The sequence below is a fragment of the Plectropomus leopardus genome, chromosome 7 (genome assembly GCF_026936395.1).
Source record: "Plectropomus leopardus strain MGB_pleo_1.0 chromosome 7, ASM2693639v1, whole genome shotgun sequence".
NCBI classification, from domain to species: Eukaryota; Metazoa; Chordata; class Actinopteri; order Perciformes; family Serranidae; genus Plectropomus; species Plectropomus leopardus.
The window spans coordinates 5,982,501-6,001,618 of NC_142182.1; the positions used below are offsets into that span (position 1 = coordinate 5,982,501).

Here is a 19,118-nt window from a genome sequence, read left to right on the forward strand (position 1 = left end):
ACGTGTCAACAAAGTTGGATGAGTCAAGCACACATGACGAAAAGATATCGTGTCCTAGTTGTTTAAGACGCATTTTGGAGACAGTTTATCATAAAACAGAGAATCAAACTGTTTTCACTGTTGGTTACTCTCTGCCCTGCAACCATATGCCCTTTGCAAAAGGTAAAAAAAATAACACAGAGAAGTGTGTGTGTGTGTGTGTGTGTGTGTGTGTGTGTGTGTGTGTGTAGGCCTGTCACTATAACTACTTCTGTTGGATCATATATTATTCCACAAATGATTTAATAAACAATATAGATATATCATCATTTTGAAACCATATTAAGCCAACAATATAAAATTATTAATAAAACAGCATCATAATGAAAGTATATCATTTCAAAGAGCTATGTGCTTTTAATTCTTAAGGATATTCAGACATTGGAATTGGGATATAAAGTAAAAATATTCAACAGCTTTTTAGGAAGGTTAATAAAGTCTGTTACAAGAAAATAGAGAAAAGATATCCATTTAAAAATACCCCCAAATTGCTCAGTTTGAGACTTAATACAAAATGTGGCCAAATAGATGAAACCAAAGGAGGACTTTTGAAACTAACATAATCTGCTGTGCTGCAGCCGGCTCCCAGGGACGGTCAGCCTGGGAGCCGGGCGGTTTGCTGCTGGATTTACAGAGCGGAGGATGAGGTTGTCGGGAGGGTAGAACTAAAAACAACAGACTTTTTGGCTTATTGTAAGGGGTTGGCAAGCTAGCGATCATCAGAACAGTGTGTCTTAAACTTTAAAAGTGCAGCTGCAGGCTACTGGTTAGCTACACTGTGTCTGCTTAGAAGTGGTGTTTTATTTTTCTGTGGACTTGTGCAAGTAGGAGGGCTGGAGGCAGTAAAAACTGGAGAATAGCTGCACTCAAGACTTTTCACAGTTATAAAAATCCTGCAGTTTATTCTGGAAACACACTGAATAAAATGTTGGTGAAACTTCCGAAAGCAAACATGAATGTAAACACGACAAGGTCAGAAAAATGACTAAGGTCTGGTTCATACGATATGTATGACAAGTTGATGACGTAATTATCGTGACACGCCTCTGTGTGTGTGTGTATGTAGATATCTTGCACTTGTCCTACCTTTCCCGTCTCTCTCTCAAAGTCGACATACTCCCTTGTGGGAACCTGCCTCTGATCTCCGTGCTGGTTGGCTGGAAAGAACTGGAGAGAGAGGTTGGTACCTGTAGCTACAAAGGCCTGGAGAAAGAGAGAGAGAGCATAATCAATGAGGGCGAGCATGACACGGGTCCAAAATTCACTCGAATCTGTTTTGGTCGCTGCTAACTTTTGAGAAAATTATCTGTCTCTTGAGCTGTCTTACAGCCACTTCTTTGTTTCAAGTCCTGCTCTTTCTTCCTGGGCAGGTAGTTGCTTTGCTGATCTGCTTACAGTTTTATATTATACAGCACTATAGTTGTTGGTGAGAGCTGTAAGATTCAAATGCAGTCTATGAACAGTCGGAGAACCAAATGTATTTATTTATGTTGTCTTTTGCTCTGTCTGTTTGTTTTAGCTCATGTGGAGGAAGCCTGTGGGGAGAAGGTCAGGAGGTTCTGGGCTAAGAAAATCAAACTACTGAACAGAAGACACTGAAAATGCATTACGTAATACCTGTCTGTTTATGTACAATACACTTATTCATTTTTTCTTAATTAAAATACTGAACACGTTGTAATTTGAGCATTCTTCAAAACATAAAACCTTTCTGTTTATAATGATATAAAAGAGAAAAGCATGTTTGACTATGAGGCTGAAACAAGACAATATTCTTGATAAACAATTAATGAATGATCAAAATAGCAGCAGTAGTTTACAAATTTGTAAAAGTAATTTGAGGTTGCCCCATAAAACTTCCAGTAAAGCTGAACACATTTCTATCACAGAATAAGATTTCGTAATTCAGATTTTAAGTCCATGCAGTTATCGTGGTTTGGTGGTAATGTTCCCTGACGGTTCTTGCAGAAGTTTGAACAGCAGATTGTTTAAATGTCTTATTTGGGTCTCAGCCTGGAAGAGTTTAAGTTTGACAGACTGCGTCGGAGTCTTTTTCCTCCTTTCTTATAACCCGTCCGGCGCCCTCCGTCTCTCTGCAGTGAACCACTGCTCCCCAAACACACATATAATCACATCATACTGAAGCTTTTCTCATTTATATTATTTCTGTAAAATGGTTTCTTGCTCTAATGGGAGACATTCCTATCCAGATAAAAACACACACATGCACACACGAGAGAAATAAAATGAAAATCAATAGAGTGCATTTCTCTGTTGCAGTCAGAAAGCGATGAATTACAGCAAGGCAGATAATCAAGTTAGAAAATGTCTGTTTTTTATGTGCATATCTGCGTGTGTGTCTATGTATTGTCTTTGTGTGTGTGTGTGTGTGTGTGTGTGTGTGTGTGTGTGTGTGTGTGTGTGTGTGTGTGTGTTGTTTGCAGAGACGGATCAATACTAATGGCATTACGGCTGCAACTGAGCTGGAAGCATATGAATTATGCACCCTGTCAAATGTGTCCCTCATCAGAGAGCGAGGGAGAGGACCTGAATGAAAGAGAAGAAGTAGAGAGGGGAAGAGAGTGAAATAAAGAGAGGAGAGAGCTGAAAATGACTACATGGACACACACATAGAAAAAAAGTCTCTCACACACACGGATGTACACGCACACTCACAGAAACGAGGGCTCAAAGAACACCCGAGTCATCATTTCTGCTGTATTTGAAGTGTTGGATTACAACCATCTGATACTCATTTGCTGCCTACTACTGCGGGAGGAAAAAAAAGAGAGGGAATGAGAGGCAGAGAGAGGAGAGAGATGGAGGGAAACTGAGACACAAAGGAGGAAAAAGAAAAAAGAGGGAGACAGAGAGAAATGGAGGAAATGAGAGAGGAGGAGAGAAACTGAGGGAAGCAGGACGACGGTGGTAAAGGCAGCGTGATGAACGTAAAGAAAGACAAAGAGAGAGAGGAAATGAATAAAGACAAAGATGAACAGAGCAAAGGAAATAAAAGGAAGTGAGCATACGGAGAGAAAGAGAGAGACAGGAGGGGAGAGGGCAGCATGAAAATCAATAGTCGTTGAGAAAGCGACTCATCTCTAATGAGCTGAGCTGAAGATAATTTACTTTGAATTATTGTCCCATTTATCAGATCAATCCTGAACAGTTTAGAGCCGCCCTGTGATTTCAGCTCTGCGTGTGTGTGTGTGTGTGTGTGTGTGTGTGTGTGAGAGAGAGAGAGAGAGAGAGAGCACGAGATATTTTTCTAGAAATACACCACTGCCAAATTACATTTTAAAATGACATGTATATTGTAAAAATATCGTGGAAAATAAGCCCGTAATTTTTAATACAAGGTAAACGGTTTGCATTAGGGTGGGCAAAAGGCACCTAAAATAATATCAATAATTTTCGGTATTTTTGCATAACAATGTTCTTAATGTGTTAAAATACTGACTTTTTTTAATTAATAATTTCAAGAATATACAATAGCATTAAAACACATATTTGAGTGCACTTTATATGTCAACATAAACATAATTTTGTCTTCAATTTTTAATATATATATATATATAACAGTAATTCAATCTATAGGTAGTATAGATAAAATAAATCAACAGGTGATTTCCTTTCCAGTACGCTCTGCCGTATCTCCTCTCCTCTTCCAGCTTGTTGTTGCCATGCATAACGCTCTGACATCATTTTGTCAGCAGGTCAGAATATTGCCATTATTACTGTATGAGGTTTTCTTATCATATTAAAAAATAAACAGGTATTATCATGAACAATATGAAATGGTACACCCCTTGTTTGCATGCAGGCATTTCAACGTTGTTTTTCTTATTGTTTAAATATTGGATATTGTATCATTATGTGTTATAACATGCAAAATACAGAAAAGGTATATTTTATTTGTCAATAAATTGACTACCCTTAAAAGAGAATAAAATTCTAAAAAAAACCAAAAAAAAAAACAAGAAAAAAGTAAAAAGTACAATATTCAGACACTTCCAAAATGTTATCTTAACATTGTACATAAAGTGTTCATCTTTTATTATCTGTTCTAAACTGATGTGTAAAAAATTACCCGTAAGTGAAATGAAAACTTTAGTAATGTGAATATAAAGCCTTTAGGACCAAGAAAAACAACCCGAAATCATGATATCCAAAATCTATCCTCACATCATGATATCGGAAGAAAATGTTGATAAATTGCACAGTTTGTTTATTTAACCAAACAAATTCTAGGTGTATATGGAGGTTTCAAGTTTCTCCATCAAACTTGTCTAAGTTGCATACTGAACCATGATTGGCTGCCAAACTAGTTGTGACGTCACAAAGTGCATCGCTTAAACTCAGATTTACGATGAGCGCAGAGGAATTTTCCACCTGAGCTGAAGCTGATAAATTTGTGTATCAAACACGGCACATACATCATTCTGCACAGTGAAGCTCAAACATCCCAGTTAAGTCACCATAAACAAAACACTATTTTGACAGGAGGGGGGCTTTAAATATTGCATAAATCCAGTATTATCCTCATAAATTACCCACAGATTACAGTTTGTTTGTTCTTCTCTGTCTCATCTATAAAAAGCGGTCCTTGACAGCACGTTCGAGTCTCATTGTGTCGCGCAGTCGTTCGCGCTGACCATGAAAATAGCAGGAGGTCTTTAGCGGCGTCTGGCCCGATAGATAAATCAGCAACATGATGTCACAGCTGCCATCAAACCATTAAAACCGTGGCCATCAATTCTCGCAGAAGAGGCTTATAAATACAGTGAGGACAGACAGACAGACAGACGGACGCATCATGTCCCACTAAAAGACGGTAAAACTAGATGCACCCCCTGCCCCCTCTCTCTCCTGCGACGATGGCAGCATGTTTGTGAAAAATACCTCGAGGGTGACTAAGACAGCACAAGTTGCCCCGCGTGTGTGTGCATGTGTGTGTGTGTGTGTGTGTGTGTGTGTGAGCAGCCTCAAGGCTTTCCACCTGACTTCACCTTCTGCTGAGGTCATGATTAAAAAGGAAGTTTTAAACAGATTTCACACTGTAAGCACACAGTCATGACACAAAGACAACATCAATGTGTCCTGACTTGCTTTTGAGTTATAAACTGCTCATCACAAAAGCTGCAAGCAGCAGTTTCGAAAGAAAACAAAAAAAGGTCACACGGGTTCAATGGGACTCGTGGAGGAAACCTCGCTGAACACCTCAGAGAGGTGAAGACGTGAGGACAGCTACAGTATTAAAACGCTGCTAAAGTGCATGTGCATTAATAATCCAACAGTAATAATATATAAAAACTAAATTCTGCTTGCATGTAGGGTCACTGTATGTTTTAATTATATTTTGAACGCAGGACTTTTATTTCTTATGAAAAATATTCTGCACTGTGCTGTTACGACATAATGACACCGCAGTCTTCTCATTAGATAAAAGGGTTCACATCAACCTTTTGTTTTTGAGACGTAACAGTAGAAGACACAGTTAAAAGACGTGTGGTTTATAAGTGGAGGGAGACACTGTGACACAAATCATCTCTCACAAAAACTACCCACAGCTTCTCCTCTATAGTTGAGAATGAATGTCTAATGCAGTCTCAACAAAATTAGTGCCATTTTTTAATATTGATTCATCTGCAGCTTATTTTCTTGATAAACTTTCTGGTGCTGGGCTAAGGAGAATATGGAGAATATTAAATACCACAATTTTTTTTCCCAAATTAACATCATAATTGTGCCGATATTGTAGGGCACAAAATATTTACACACTGAAATTAGTAATGTGGATATAATAACTGAGCGTGTAAAGACATAATAGAACATCTAGAACAGTCTTGTATGTTTAGAAAATTACATCATTTTACTGTTATGAAGCCTTTAAAACCAGGGACACAAAACATCCAAAATCTAACACGATATCTAGTCTCATTTCATAATATCAGTGTAATAAATAATGATATAACAACATCTTGAGATGAGACTAGATATCATCTGAGATTTTGGACTATCATAAGCGTTTTGTTTCCATGGTGTTCTGAATTGCAGTAAAGTGAAGTAATTTTTGAAGTAATTTTCTGAACTTACAGACTTTTTGAGCTGTTATATTATCTTCTTTACTCACTTAGTCATAATATACACATTACTGATGATAATTTATCAAAAAGCTCACTCTGATGATATTTTATTAAAGCAGGAATAGTCAATCCTACTATATCATCACAATATAGATACAGATATTTTTGGTCAAAAATATTGCAATATTTGATTTTCTCCTCCTTGCCCAGCCCAAAGGTAAAGGCAAATAATATTACAGCCAGAACAGTAAGTTCAATAAATGCCATCACTTTCCTGTAAAAATAAACTACTTATTTTAACTAAAAAGTTAGTCTCCAGTCTGCCTTCATTTTTTTAAGTTGATTGAATTTGAAAAGACAAGTCGAGGTTATTTTGTAATGACTCATCTTGACACAAGCTTCTTATTTTTACAGTGTAGTCATTATATCCACATTACTTATGATTGTTTATCAAAAACATCATTGTGTAAATATTTTGTGAAAGCATTAACACTCAACCCTAAAATGTAATCACAATGCTGATATTGAGGTATTGGGTCAAAATATTGTGATTCTTGATTTTCTGCATATCACCCAGTCCAATGAGCCCTAATAGCTTAATGGGTAAAGACAGTAACCAGTCAGCTAGAACAGTTTTGTAAATTTCAGAAAGTTACATCACAAAACCAGGAAAAGACAACGCTTAAAATAGTACAATATTCAACATCGATTATGATATTTAGTCTCATATCACACTGTCAATATAATACGGGGCTGGGCAATATGTCAATATTATATAAATATCAGACGAAATATCATAATTTTTTGGATATCGTAATATGATGTTTTGTTTTTCTGGTTTTACAGGCTGCATTACAGTAAAGTGAAGTAATTTTCTGAATTTACTAGACTGTTCAATTATTTACCTTTTTCCCCACTTACTCATTATATCCACATTACTGATGATTATTTATCATAAATGTTATTGTGTAAATATTTTGTTAAAAGACCAGCAGTGAACCCTTCAGTATTGTCACAATATAGATAGAGGTGTTTAGTAAAAAATAGAGCAGCTAACAATCTAGTAGGTTCAGCAAATTACATCACTTTACTGTAATGCAGCTTGTAAAACCAAGAAAATGTAACATTTTATTTATTACAATATTCAAAATCTAAAATGGTTTCGAGTCTTAAATCACAGTATCAGTGTAATATTCATATTTTGCCCGGTCCTTGTTTGTTTTATTAGTGAAAATGTCTGATGTGACATCCTTAATGTGTGTTTTTCGTTATTACAACACCCCAAGGGTATTAATCTAACACACGCATTACTGTCAGAAAGCAGCAAAACCTCACAAATAAAAAAGCTGAAACCAGAGAATGCTTGACATTTTTCCCTGAAAACAAAATCTATTATCAAAATGGTCGGTAACTGTTTAACTATTTCAGCTCTAAACAAAACAGTTTTTGCATGGTTGTATTTATAAGAGGAGTGCATTGTATTGTTGAGCATCACAAAGGTGTTTATATCTCTCTGTATATCTGCCTCATTCACTACATGTTTTTCAGAATATACCAAAATTAGACATGACAGGTGATGTTTACTTTAGGTGAGCAATTTTAGGCCCCAAATTACAGCCCTGAGTGTCGTAACCATAAAGCGCCTGAGTGACAACACGCATTAACGTGTGTGTCTACCAAAAAAATGCTGAGACGATGACGACTGCAGCAGCAGAAAATAGAGGGAAGAAGTCATGTAAGTGAAGTAAAGCCTGGTGAGTCTGTGTGTCTGATAAGGCATCGACTTCCCTGTGCATCAAAACATCAGCACACTCACACGGTGTGAATCGTGTCTACGCTGTGCTGCTGCTCAAAGTGAACAAATCTTATAATAAGAGTTTATTTTTCTTTCAAAATTAAGGTTTCTTTTATGAGCCAAAACTCAGATAGATAGATAGTTAGATATCTTTTTCACAAACAAAAAATAAAAGAATATCTTTGGTTTTGTATACTCACTATTTCTGACCGTCCGTCCCTGCAGGCGTTCTGGAAGCGAGCTTGTCTCTCCTCATGGGGCCGATCCCTGAATCCAGTATATTTGATCTATAATGCCATAAAAAAAGCACAAACCTTAAACACACATCCATACAGTCACATAATATACTCTGAGTGTATGCTGCATGTGTTTGATTTGGAAGAGAAAACACTCCATATGGGGCGGTTTGACACTGAGTGGCGATGCTCGCTGCCAGCAGAAGGCTAGGCTGTAATTTGAAGATAAGCCACAGGAATTTTGATTCAGGCAAAAGGCATCGTTCTCTGTACCTACTATCCACCAAGAAAAATAAAAAAAATAAATTTACATAAATACTTCTATATCAATGTTAGCATTAAATGTAAAAAAAAAAAAAAAAAAACCCTACATAAAATAAGAATTAAAAGTCTAAATAAATCTAATTTGCCGAAAGTCAGAGATACAGCTGAAACAACCTATTGCACTTTTGCAAACTATCAGTCTTTTCTTTTGTTGTATTTAATTTCATTGCAGATTTTGTAGCACTACATTGACCCTTTTAACACCTGCATCAACATAGGTTTTCTTGTGCTTTTAAGCATTTAAACCTCTGAAACCTGAGAAAATTGGTTTGATTTCTTTCAAAAGGGGAAAAAACATATTGAGTGACTGGGCAAAAAAACTGTCCTTCAAACTGCAAAAAGAAAAAAAAACAGTGACAAAAAATAATCTAAAAATTACCTGGAAGGATTTTAAAAAAAAAAAAGGGGGGGCAGAAAATATATTATTCTCTTAATAATATCATATAAAAATATGTTATGGGGGGTTCAACACTTTCTTGATGTCATTTTCTTGTTTGTGTTTTTTTCCCATTTTTTCTTTTTTAATTTTTATTTCCTTATTTTTTGGTTCTTCCTTGTATCTTTTTTTTTTTTTTTTTTACCAATTTATTGCTCATTTTTTGGGCCATTTCTTGTGAAGCTGCTCTCGCCCTCCTCTGGTGCATTTAAAAGAAATCAAGCCAATTTGCTCAGGCTTCAAATGAATAATCAAATTAAATTAGGTATTGAAGTTTAAAATAATTCGTCCCGCCAGCACGCCTTTCCCCCCTAACGAGCCTCTTCTTCTGTCTTTATTTCCGCCGTCTAACAGAATGGAGCCAGTGTGTGTGTTTTTTTTTGTGTGTGTGTGTGTGTGTGTGTGTGTGTGTGTGTGTGTGTGTGTGTGTGTGTGTGTGTGTGTGTGTGTGTGTGTGCAGACACGCAGCAGACTCACCTCACACTCCCTGCTCAACTTGCGGAAAAACTCCTCATTCTCAAACTTGCTCCTCTGGTCCGGGACTACCCGCGGCATCTTCACCAACTCTTCCCGGCCTCTTTGGCTTTCACTTTGGATCCGCTCCTTTTTTATTATTATTATCCCGCACAGTCAAACTTCGTGCTGCCGTCCGTCCCTCACTCTGCCTCTCACTTCTCTTCCGTGTCTGCGTTTTTTTCCGTCTCTGTGTGGAGAAATGTGCTCTGTGGCTGCTGGCCTCACTGATTCTGATGATCTGCGGCTCCTGCGCGCTCCGGATCGCCTCTGGCTCCAAATGGCTCTTATTGAGTGACCCACCGCGAGAGATAAAGCTCAATTTGACCGTGTGTGTGTGTGTGTGTGTGTGTGTGTGTGTGTGTGTGTGTGTGTGTGTGTGTGTAGCTCTCTCTCTCTCTCTCTTTCTTCCTCGATGTCTCTCTATCTCCCTCTCTCTCTTTTGACGAGCGTGTGATCTCAAGTAAGTGGCAACAAACGAGCGCTCTCTGTCTGCTGCTCTACCTGCAACTTTCGAGTGCTCCTCCCCAGTGGGCCTGACGATTATTCGCGCGTTCACGACATTTTGGGGACGCAAACAATGCAAGAAAGCATATGTAAAATAAACTCATTATGCGACGGCTTAGATTATGGCACAGAGCTGTTTTTGCGCTTTGATGGAAGAGGAGGAAAGAAAAATAAAAATTTTTAATCCAACTATAAGTCAAAAGTTGTATCTGTTTCAGCATAATTCAGAGAAAATAAACAGCCTAAATTCTAATTGTTTTAGTCTTCAACCATGTGTTAATCTTATAGCAAAAAAACTTAAAGAAATGGGGAGAAAAGGCACACAGTAATAAAAAACATGCATCAGCGTGCACAAATCTGTTACAGTTTCCATCACTTGTTGCACAAAGCTCTTTAATCTGTTTTCTTGTTCTTTGCAACACTTTGAAGCCACAGCTGCCAAGTTTCGAAATTACTGCAATCCAGACAAGTACTTGAAAGCACCAACAGTCTACTTCCTGGCTCCGTCGAGTCGCTCTTGTGACTGTACACCCAAAATACCGCCCCCCTCCTCGTCCTCCTCCTCCACCTCCACCCCCCCATTCACAATAATAATACTACTACACACGCTACTCGGGGCTGCCACTGCGCATGCGTCTGACTAAAACCGCAGAAACTTTATAGGATCCTTATGTGAGAAGTGAAAAGGAGGGCGGACACAGTATTTGTGTTCCACTGATCAAATAAATCCTAAAATAATCCCTAAAATCCTCCAGAAATTTTTACATATTTGGAGAAGATGTACATGTGCCATGTAAAGTGAATGTGTTTATTTATTTATTTATTATTATTATTATTATTATTATTATTATTATTATTATTATTATATTTATATAATATATACATATTATAATAATACTAATCATTATTATTATTAATAATAATAATAATTTCTAGAGCACTACTGACAAGTTGATCTCACTTTTTTTAAATTCTAGAAAAGTGATTGCCTTAAAAAATGTGAATAAATATAACTATTAGTCTTACTTTATGTTTACCTCATATCTTATTGTTATGTTTACTTTAACATTTAGTTATATTCACCTTATTTTGTAAAAGTTGCTGCAACTTAAAAATGACAAGTTATAATAAATCAATCTTTCTAAGTTTTAGCAACCTCAGTAATCCAAGTTTACTTTATAAGATTCTGATCTGAGAAGTGAAAAGAGGGGCGGACACAAAATAAAAATCAAACCTAAAATAAACCCTAAGACCCTAAAGAGATTTTTGTGAATATTTGGAGAAGCTGTACATGTACTATCTGAAATGAATGTATAATAATAATAATAATAATAATAATAATAATAATAATAATAATAATAATAATAATAATAATAATAATGATGACGATGATGATGATGATGATGATAGTAATAAACTTTAAGTTAAAGTTAAAACATGTGAGTAAATATAACTATTAGTCTTTACTTATAATGACTAAATCTTACTTTTAAATTTATTCAAAATTTAGTTCAATGTACTCAGTTTTGCCAAATTTAATTATTAAGTTAATTTAAGTTAAGTTAATTAAGTTAATCAGTAAATCAAGTCTACTATGCAAAACATCTGTATCTTATTTGCACCGTCTTAAAATTGTTTTTTAAAAAAAACATCTCAGAGATCTCCTAACGTCATCGTTGGCAAAATCCTCGTCATGATAATCAAGTTAAGCCAAACTAGCTTAGTTTTCTTATGTTGCTATGCTTATGGTAAAGTAGCTAATGCGGGGTAATAAGCTCCCTCTTCCTTGTTTTGATTAAAAGTCCATCGGCACAATTATGGAGAAGTTGAAATTTCTCAGTTGGCTGTTTCAGAAGGTTTAGTGTTTCATCACCTTATTTTAGAGAAATAACTCTCTCAGACTTTGTGGGAAATACAAGTTGTGAGATGTTTTTTTTTCTAAAGGTAGCAGCTCTCCAGAACAGTTTGCCTCGGGACAGTGAGCTCTATAAAATCAGTCAAAAACTTTGCAGCACTGTCTACTGTTTTATTAGTCTGCTGACATTTTAAGGAATGTGCTAGATTCTGCCAGTCAAGTTTACTGCCTCCTTCATATTATCATCACAGTATGAAGTGAGTACATGAAGTGTTCACTTTTATTAAAGCGTAGGTTCACATTTTTTAAAAAAAAATGAATTTCACCAATATAAAACTCAGCCATCTCTGTCGTAGAAAGACGCAAATACTTTTGAAATTGGCTCATGACCAGAGAAAACAGAGCAAAAGGGACGTTTTTGCTCAAGAGGAAGAAAACCTACAACAACCAGAATGCAGTGCCACAGCAGTCACACGGACTGGTCTGTGTGACCCAATGGCATCTGGACGGATTTCATGTTACAGTTAAATATTTAGCCAAAACATAGTTTAGTTTATATCTGATCAGCGCTGCTTATTTTTACTGGTTGATGTCAGTTTTTTCAGTTTCCATTTTCGCTTTGCAGGAATCAGGATGGCACCCGTTCACTAACTCTTGCTATTACAGCCAAACAAGGACTAAAATATGATTCTGAAAATATTCTAGGCGAGAAATAGGCAGTGCAGTAACATTATCTTTACTTACATTCGATTAGCACTGCCTAGTTTTACCACTTGATCAGATTTCGGTCTGAGTTTGAGAAAGAAGCAGGTAAGTCTCCTAAAGCCACATTTACACGGCCTGTTCAAGGCAGGATTATCGCGCCATTCTGCCGTCTCGCCATTGTGTACATAACGTATAATTAGGGAAAGGGGGGACACAGTTGTCTCGCCTGGAGGTAGTAACTGCACCAAAACGAGGTCTAAAGCTGGAAGGTCGTGCCCATGGGCGACACAGGTGGAACCTTTTGATTACATGTTTATGTGTGTGTTATGGGAATTTAGGGCATTTCTAAGATTTTTGGATGTTTCTAGGATTTTAGGGCATTTCTAGGATTTTAGGATATTTGCAGGATTTTAGGACATTTCTAGGAATTTAGGAAGTTTCTAGAATTTTGGACATTTCTAGGATTTTAGGACATGTCTAAAATTTTTGGAAGTTTCTAGGACTTTAGGGCCTTGCTGAGATTTTAGGACATTTCTAGGATTTTAGGATATTAGAGTCTGAGCTAGGACTTCTCTCAGGGAGTGTGGGGGATCCTCCACTGGCACGTTTTTGGCAAACAAACTCTATTTTTTGTTTCATGCGCTCTGGGGCCTTATGTATACTAAAATTACAAGAACAATTCCCAGAGTGAATCACTCTTTTTATTGTGAGTTAGGAAACAGTTGGGGGGCCACGTGACACCCTGTCGGGGGTCAGATTTGGCTCGTGGACTATGACTGAGTATCACTGGATTACACCTTTTTCACAACAGACATTTTGACTTGTATTGAAACTGAACCTTAGATCTGTTTCATCTGTGCTTCTCCTGCTGTAACAAGTCAAGATCTCTGCTGTGAAAAACGCCTCTGAGACACGAAACTGCACAGGCCAGAACGCTCAAGGCTGACTATAAATTCACAGTGTAGATAGAAAGTGTTTGAAAAATGTGTTATGAAATATATCTGAACGTTTAAGGGAAAATACATTTAAGACAGTGTTTTCTTTTCTCTCTCTCACACACATACACACACGCACGCATACATACACACACAGGCTCAGAGACAGACAATTTAAATTTATAGCATTGCAGCTGAGACGTATTGGCACTTGCAACATGAGGAATGAATGTTTGATTATGCAATAAACAGGCGGATAAAAACCCGCCCCTGAAATGTGGCACGGCTCTTTTCTTTGTAGTCAACACACCTAAACACACACACACACACACACACACACACACACACAAACACACGCACATAGAAAATATGACTATTAGCCTCCCACGGGAGTTTCATAATCACACACACAGATCTTAATTAAACTATAAACAAGAACCTGCATGTTGAAAGTGTGTGTGTGTGTGTGTGTGTGTGTGTGTGTGTGTGTGTGTGTGTGTGTGTGTGTGTGTGTGTGTGTGTGTGTTTACGTTCTGATGCAGTTCTTCTGTCATGGCATGTTTTGTTTGTTTTGTTGGTGTTTGTGAGGCTGTGTGTGTGTGTGTGTGTGTGTGTGTGTGTGTGTGTGTGTGTGTGTGTGTGTGTGTGTGTGTGTGTGTCAGGTGAAATGTATGTTTGTATCAAAGATCCCCTGAGACAAAAGGAGAGAAAAAACACACATAATTGTGCCTTAGTAACACACACAGACTAACAGACCTGAGGAGGTGTTTGATTACAGTCTGTTTTTTTATTATCTAGTAGTTTTGTGTCAGAATATAAAGAATAAGATGTGTGCTACTCTTCAAAGTGTCTAAAACTTAAAATTTTTTGGCCTACTCATGGTGTGTCTACGCAGACTGAAAGGCCAAATGTTCCCAAATGTTCCCATCATTGCCTTTCATCCTTGCGAGGGTTAAGGGGGGGAAACGAGGCCTCGGGCTACAGCATATGCTCTGAATCCTTTTTATGTAAAGAAACGCTCCTTTTATGATACCCATGTCATTGATTTTCTTTACCAAATCTTCTCCCATAGCCCGAGGATCACACACACACTCAGGACTCGCTACTTTATTGCTTATAAGTGGCCGTTTGTGTCTGTTAGCTGCAGGCTAAACAGGGCGTGAGTGATTAACAACAGTAGCTGGTGATGCAGTAAAAGGTTCATTAATTAATCAGATAATCTGTGGTTGCCATGGTGAATAGTTCTGACACGCAGTCCGCTCTCATCTCCACACAGCACACTGAGCACGGCTCGCTTTAGTTCATGTCGTTTTGTTTTAAAGTCTCTTCTCACATGTCTAATGTTGGGTCAAGTGTGAACTTAAGTTTAGTTCAGCTTTTTCAGCTACTTTTTAAAAAACTGACACTGGTATTTCTAATTTTAATTCAATTTTGTATTTTGTTTAGTTAATCTTATTTGTGGTCTAATATGTTGATAAATTGACCTTAAGATTTTTTTTTTTTAAGTGGGATTGTGCAGGAACTTAATCAAAGTCAGTGTATTACACACACTAAGCAGTTTGGTGCAGCGACAGGAGAGCCAAAAATGACGCTAAGTGATGGACCGCTATGGGAGAGGGGCAACAGCAAAGTGTATTTTAGCCACCTAAAGGCTACAGCCACTCTTTAGGCACACCTAAAAGAAATCAGTAACAGTTTAACTGCACGCTACAGTGAATATATTCACCACTGCTTTTCCAGCAGTAAGACTGCCACAAAAAGCTGAGACATCGCTGTTATTCCATTCGGGATTGAGTCCCAAAATCCAGGTATTATAAGCCAAAGCAAAATCTTTTCTTAACACTTTTAATCACATTCTTGTTGAAAGTTGGCGTTTTAACGTATCTGCTCAATAACAACGTGCAAATGTGGAGTATCCAGTTTGTATAAATGAACAATGCCAACATTTTTTCGGGCCACTGGGTTCAAATTTAACGGAAAGTAATCCCATTTTGGTCCAAAATGACAAAGACTGCCATCTCTAGAGCCACATCATTAAAGCAGGTAAAAACATAAACTAAATACACGACTTTTCAAAGCTTCTTTAAACCCCACATGTAAAAAGAGTGGGTTTTTCGCCAGATAACAAAATGAAGCAGGAAGTTTTTCAGTAAAGTGAATTTTCATAAGAGCTTATGAGCTGTAGATTAGGAGCCACTCACGTGTCAGAGTTACTCCAAAGCCATCAGCCTGGAAAACATTAGCAGAGGAAACCGAACAAGCTTTCTGCGCAGTAATCCATCATTAATGTCATTTCACTGACACACACACTGCACATCATCTTTTTTATGCGCCACTTTTGCTCTTCACACTTGACTTGTGGTTTATTATAGAGAGAAAAAATGTTATCAGACCCCCAAATAAAGGAGTAGACGAGTAATGTTAAAATGTTTCTGCCAAATTATTTTAAGACGAGAAAAAGAAACTGACAACATCCATGTTATACAGAGCAGAGGTCTTTGAGCAGTGTTTCTGGGAAGTTCAATATAAGTTCACTTTAACTTTTTGTTAGGTTTTAGTGAGCTGTGTCTGAGTGAGGCAGCAGAAATTATTTGAAACTCCACTAAACACCTTTGGTTTAGCAGAGGTCGACCAGCAGCTTTTAGCTAAACAAGTGAACAATGAAAAATGATTTACATCAGCACGGTGGAGTCTGCCGCTGCTCAGCATCCCGTCCTCCACTTCCTGTGGCTTTTAGACCAAAGACTCAATAACAGCAAAGCAGAAAAAAATAATTCAACTAGAAAAGAAGGAAACGCTGAGGATCGAATGTAAATATGAATAAACAAACTTTTTTCTAAATTATGATATCAGTATATGTCATGATGTAGAGTGCCCCAGGGAGGACATTTTTCTGTACGCCAACCTGCAAGCTAACATCACCGTGGTTCCCTCGTCAAAAAGCCGATGGGATTTTTTCGCTGGTTTTTGGATAATTGCAGAAAGTAAGCTCTGTGGTTAACAAACGTTTATAGCTTACTTTCATGTTTTACTTCCTCCACAAATGAAGACTCAGGACTTTTTAAGCCCTTTTCCGTCATCAGAGGTAAAATCTGAAGGGTTAAATGCAACACTTATCCATCAGTCAGTGTTTTGCATCAAGTAAATGTTGATCTGCACGCCCCCATTTTGGAGAAGCAGGCTGGAGTCCGACACAGAGGCTACGATGTATTATTGTGGAGGGGGCAGCAACAAAAAAATGTATATATATATATATATAATTTTTAATTTCACCAATGTACCTTACTGTAAGACAGCGATTTCTGATGGGAAACTGAAGCCATCATGTTGTTCTCCTAAAAGCCATACTCCACTGAGAAAAGCAGTAATCAGCCCTTTGAAACCTGAGCAGTTTGGCTTAATTTCTTTCAAAAACACGTGAGGAAGACAATGAGTGACTTAAGGAGAAAATAATTTTTTTAAAAAAATTAGCAAGAAAATAGTAAAAAGTACATGAAAATTACCAGAAAATTTGCAAAAAAAAAAAAGAAAAGTTAAAAAAAGAGTAAATGACCTGGAAAAAGTGCTTTAAAATGATAATAATCCTTTAACATCAATTTAAATATAATTAGATATTTTTCCCTTGCTTTTTCTGTCTTCCTTAGACATTATTATTATTTTATTTTATTAAAAAAAATCTTAAATCTTGAACCAGCACAAGAAAATTTATGTTGATCTGTGTTTCAAAGCGTTAATGGTTAACAGCTGCCTTAATTTATGTTGTTTAAATTAAAACCAAATTTGTACCAAACTGAAATACACCCAAACTTAATTCACATGACGAATACAGATCATGGAATTTGTTTTAAAAAAGGAGTTCGACGACAAACCAAAGAAACAACCCTGTATTTTACTCAATTTTCGCTCTTTTTTTTCCTAAAAGTTCCCCGAGACATGAAGCCAAACCTTTGCCAGACTGAAAAGAAGGAGAAAATTCTGTCCTATATCACATTCATCACACAGATTTGTCCCTGTTGTTCCTCCTCGTTGTTATTCAAGGACGCATTCAGAAATAACTTGGCTTTGTTTGCTGGTTTAGAAGATGATGCTGCTGCTGCGGAAATGGCCTAATAAATATTTAAAATGCATCAATAACACAGGAACACACAAAAGCTAATGATGCTACAGTGACACACAGCTGACTCGAGACAATCAGTGTGTGTGTGCGCGCGCGTGCAGAGGAGGAGGATGAAGACGCCGTTCTTCACTCCTTGATGTGTGTGCAAAAAAGGAGATAGAGTAAGACTGTGAACACTTCTCATGTGTCGCTCTTTCTGCGTGCGGCTACCTGGCTGTCATCTCCTCCTCTTCAATAATGTTCAATCACACTGTAGCGCAGAAATTAGATGTTTGCAAGTTTCTCGACTGTCTGTAACTGCCGTCTGACTTGTCTACACAACAATTTCTGCAAAACTAAAGCGGAGCAAATACATCATGCATGAGGGTTTTTTATAATCAATTTAACATCTCAACTATGTCTCACTCTCACTGTCAAACAATCTGTTTTCTCAACCTCTTTCTCCACACAAAGAATTTTTATTTCTCCTTTTGGAAGGTAAAATTTGTGATACGCTGTGCTGTTGATGCAGCAGCAAACAGAGAAATTAACCCTTTGAAACCTAAGCAAGTTGGTTTGATTTCTTTTTAAAACAAAATATTTTACTTTATTCTCGACCTTACAGAGAATAGTTATTTGGAATATGTTTTAAATGTGCAAAAACGTGAAATCTCACTAAAACAAATACAAGCTGTTAGAGTCCAGAGTTTTATGAATTAATTAAAAATATTAGCATTTTATGTGACTGGATGCCTCATGCACATTTAACACTTTGAAACCTGAGCAAATTACCTGAAAATAACAAAAAAAATATATGGATACTTTTTTTCTGTAACAAAATTTTAGTTCATTTTCTTCATCATTTCACTCGTTTCTTGCAATTTGTGGGATATTTCTTGCCAAGTTGGTCATTGTTGCTAGGTTTTATCATATCTCTGTGGCCACTGTAAGACACTTTTTATACTTTTTTAAATTAATTAATTTATGATTACTGTGTTGTTTGCATTTTACTTTATTGTCACTTGTTTTTATTTGATGCATTTCTGAAAAGCATTTTGTAACCTTCCTAAGAAAAGTGCTTAATGAACAGAATTATTTTAATTATTATAATTAATGTTATTATTATTATTATTATTATTATTATTATTATTATTATTATTATTATTATTATTATTATTATTATTATCATTATCATCATTATCATCATTATCATCATTATCATCATCATTATCATCATTATCATTATTGTTGTTGTTGTTGTTGTTGTTGTCAAACCAGTTAGCCCAGGTTTCAAAGGGTTAAATAGCTTCTGAAAGGCGTCTGAACGCAGCACAAGAAAAGTGATGTCGGACCAGGTTTTAAAGGGTTCAACCGTCTGTTATGAGGCTTGTTGAGGGTCAGTGAAAGTTCAGCAGGGTCTGTGGCGCTCAGTCGACACACAGACAGCAGCTACAAGGAGTGAATAACTCTGCTTTGGATTAAATGACCATTAGCACCAGACTGGATTACCGGGCGGCTCCATAAAGAGAGCTGCACGTGGACTCATTGTGACCCAACTCTGCCAGTCTGGTTACATCAGCGACTGAGAATC

The 19,118-nt window shown here is 36.9% G+C and overlaps 1 protein-coding gene across 4 annotated transcripts in view; it reads right to left on the reverse strand.

The window, feature by feature from the left end:
- cbfb (core-binding factor subunit beta) overlaps positions 1-9,928 on the reverse strand; it is a 47,304-nt gene extending 37,376 nt beyond the window's left edge. For 2 of the 4 annotated variants that reach the window (XM_042496326.2, XM_042496324.2), the window contains exons 1-3: positions 9,394-9,928; positions 8,121-8,207; positions 1,126-1,242 (exon numbers count right to left, since the gene is read on the reverse strand). In XM_042496326.2, coding sequence (XP_042352260.1) covers positions 1,126-1,242; positions 8,121-8,207; positions 9,394-9,471 — 282 coding nt within the window. In that variant the 5' untranslated portion in view covers positions 9,472-9,928. The remainder of the gene's footprint in view (positions 1-1,125; positions 1,243-8,120; positions 8,208-9,393) is intronic. The other 2 variants (XM_042496327.2, XM_042496328.2) reach the window with 2 other exon arrangements.
- Between the last annotated feature and the right edge of the window lie 9,190 nt (positions 9,929-19,118).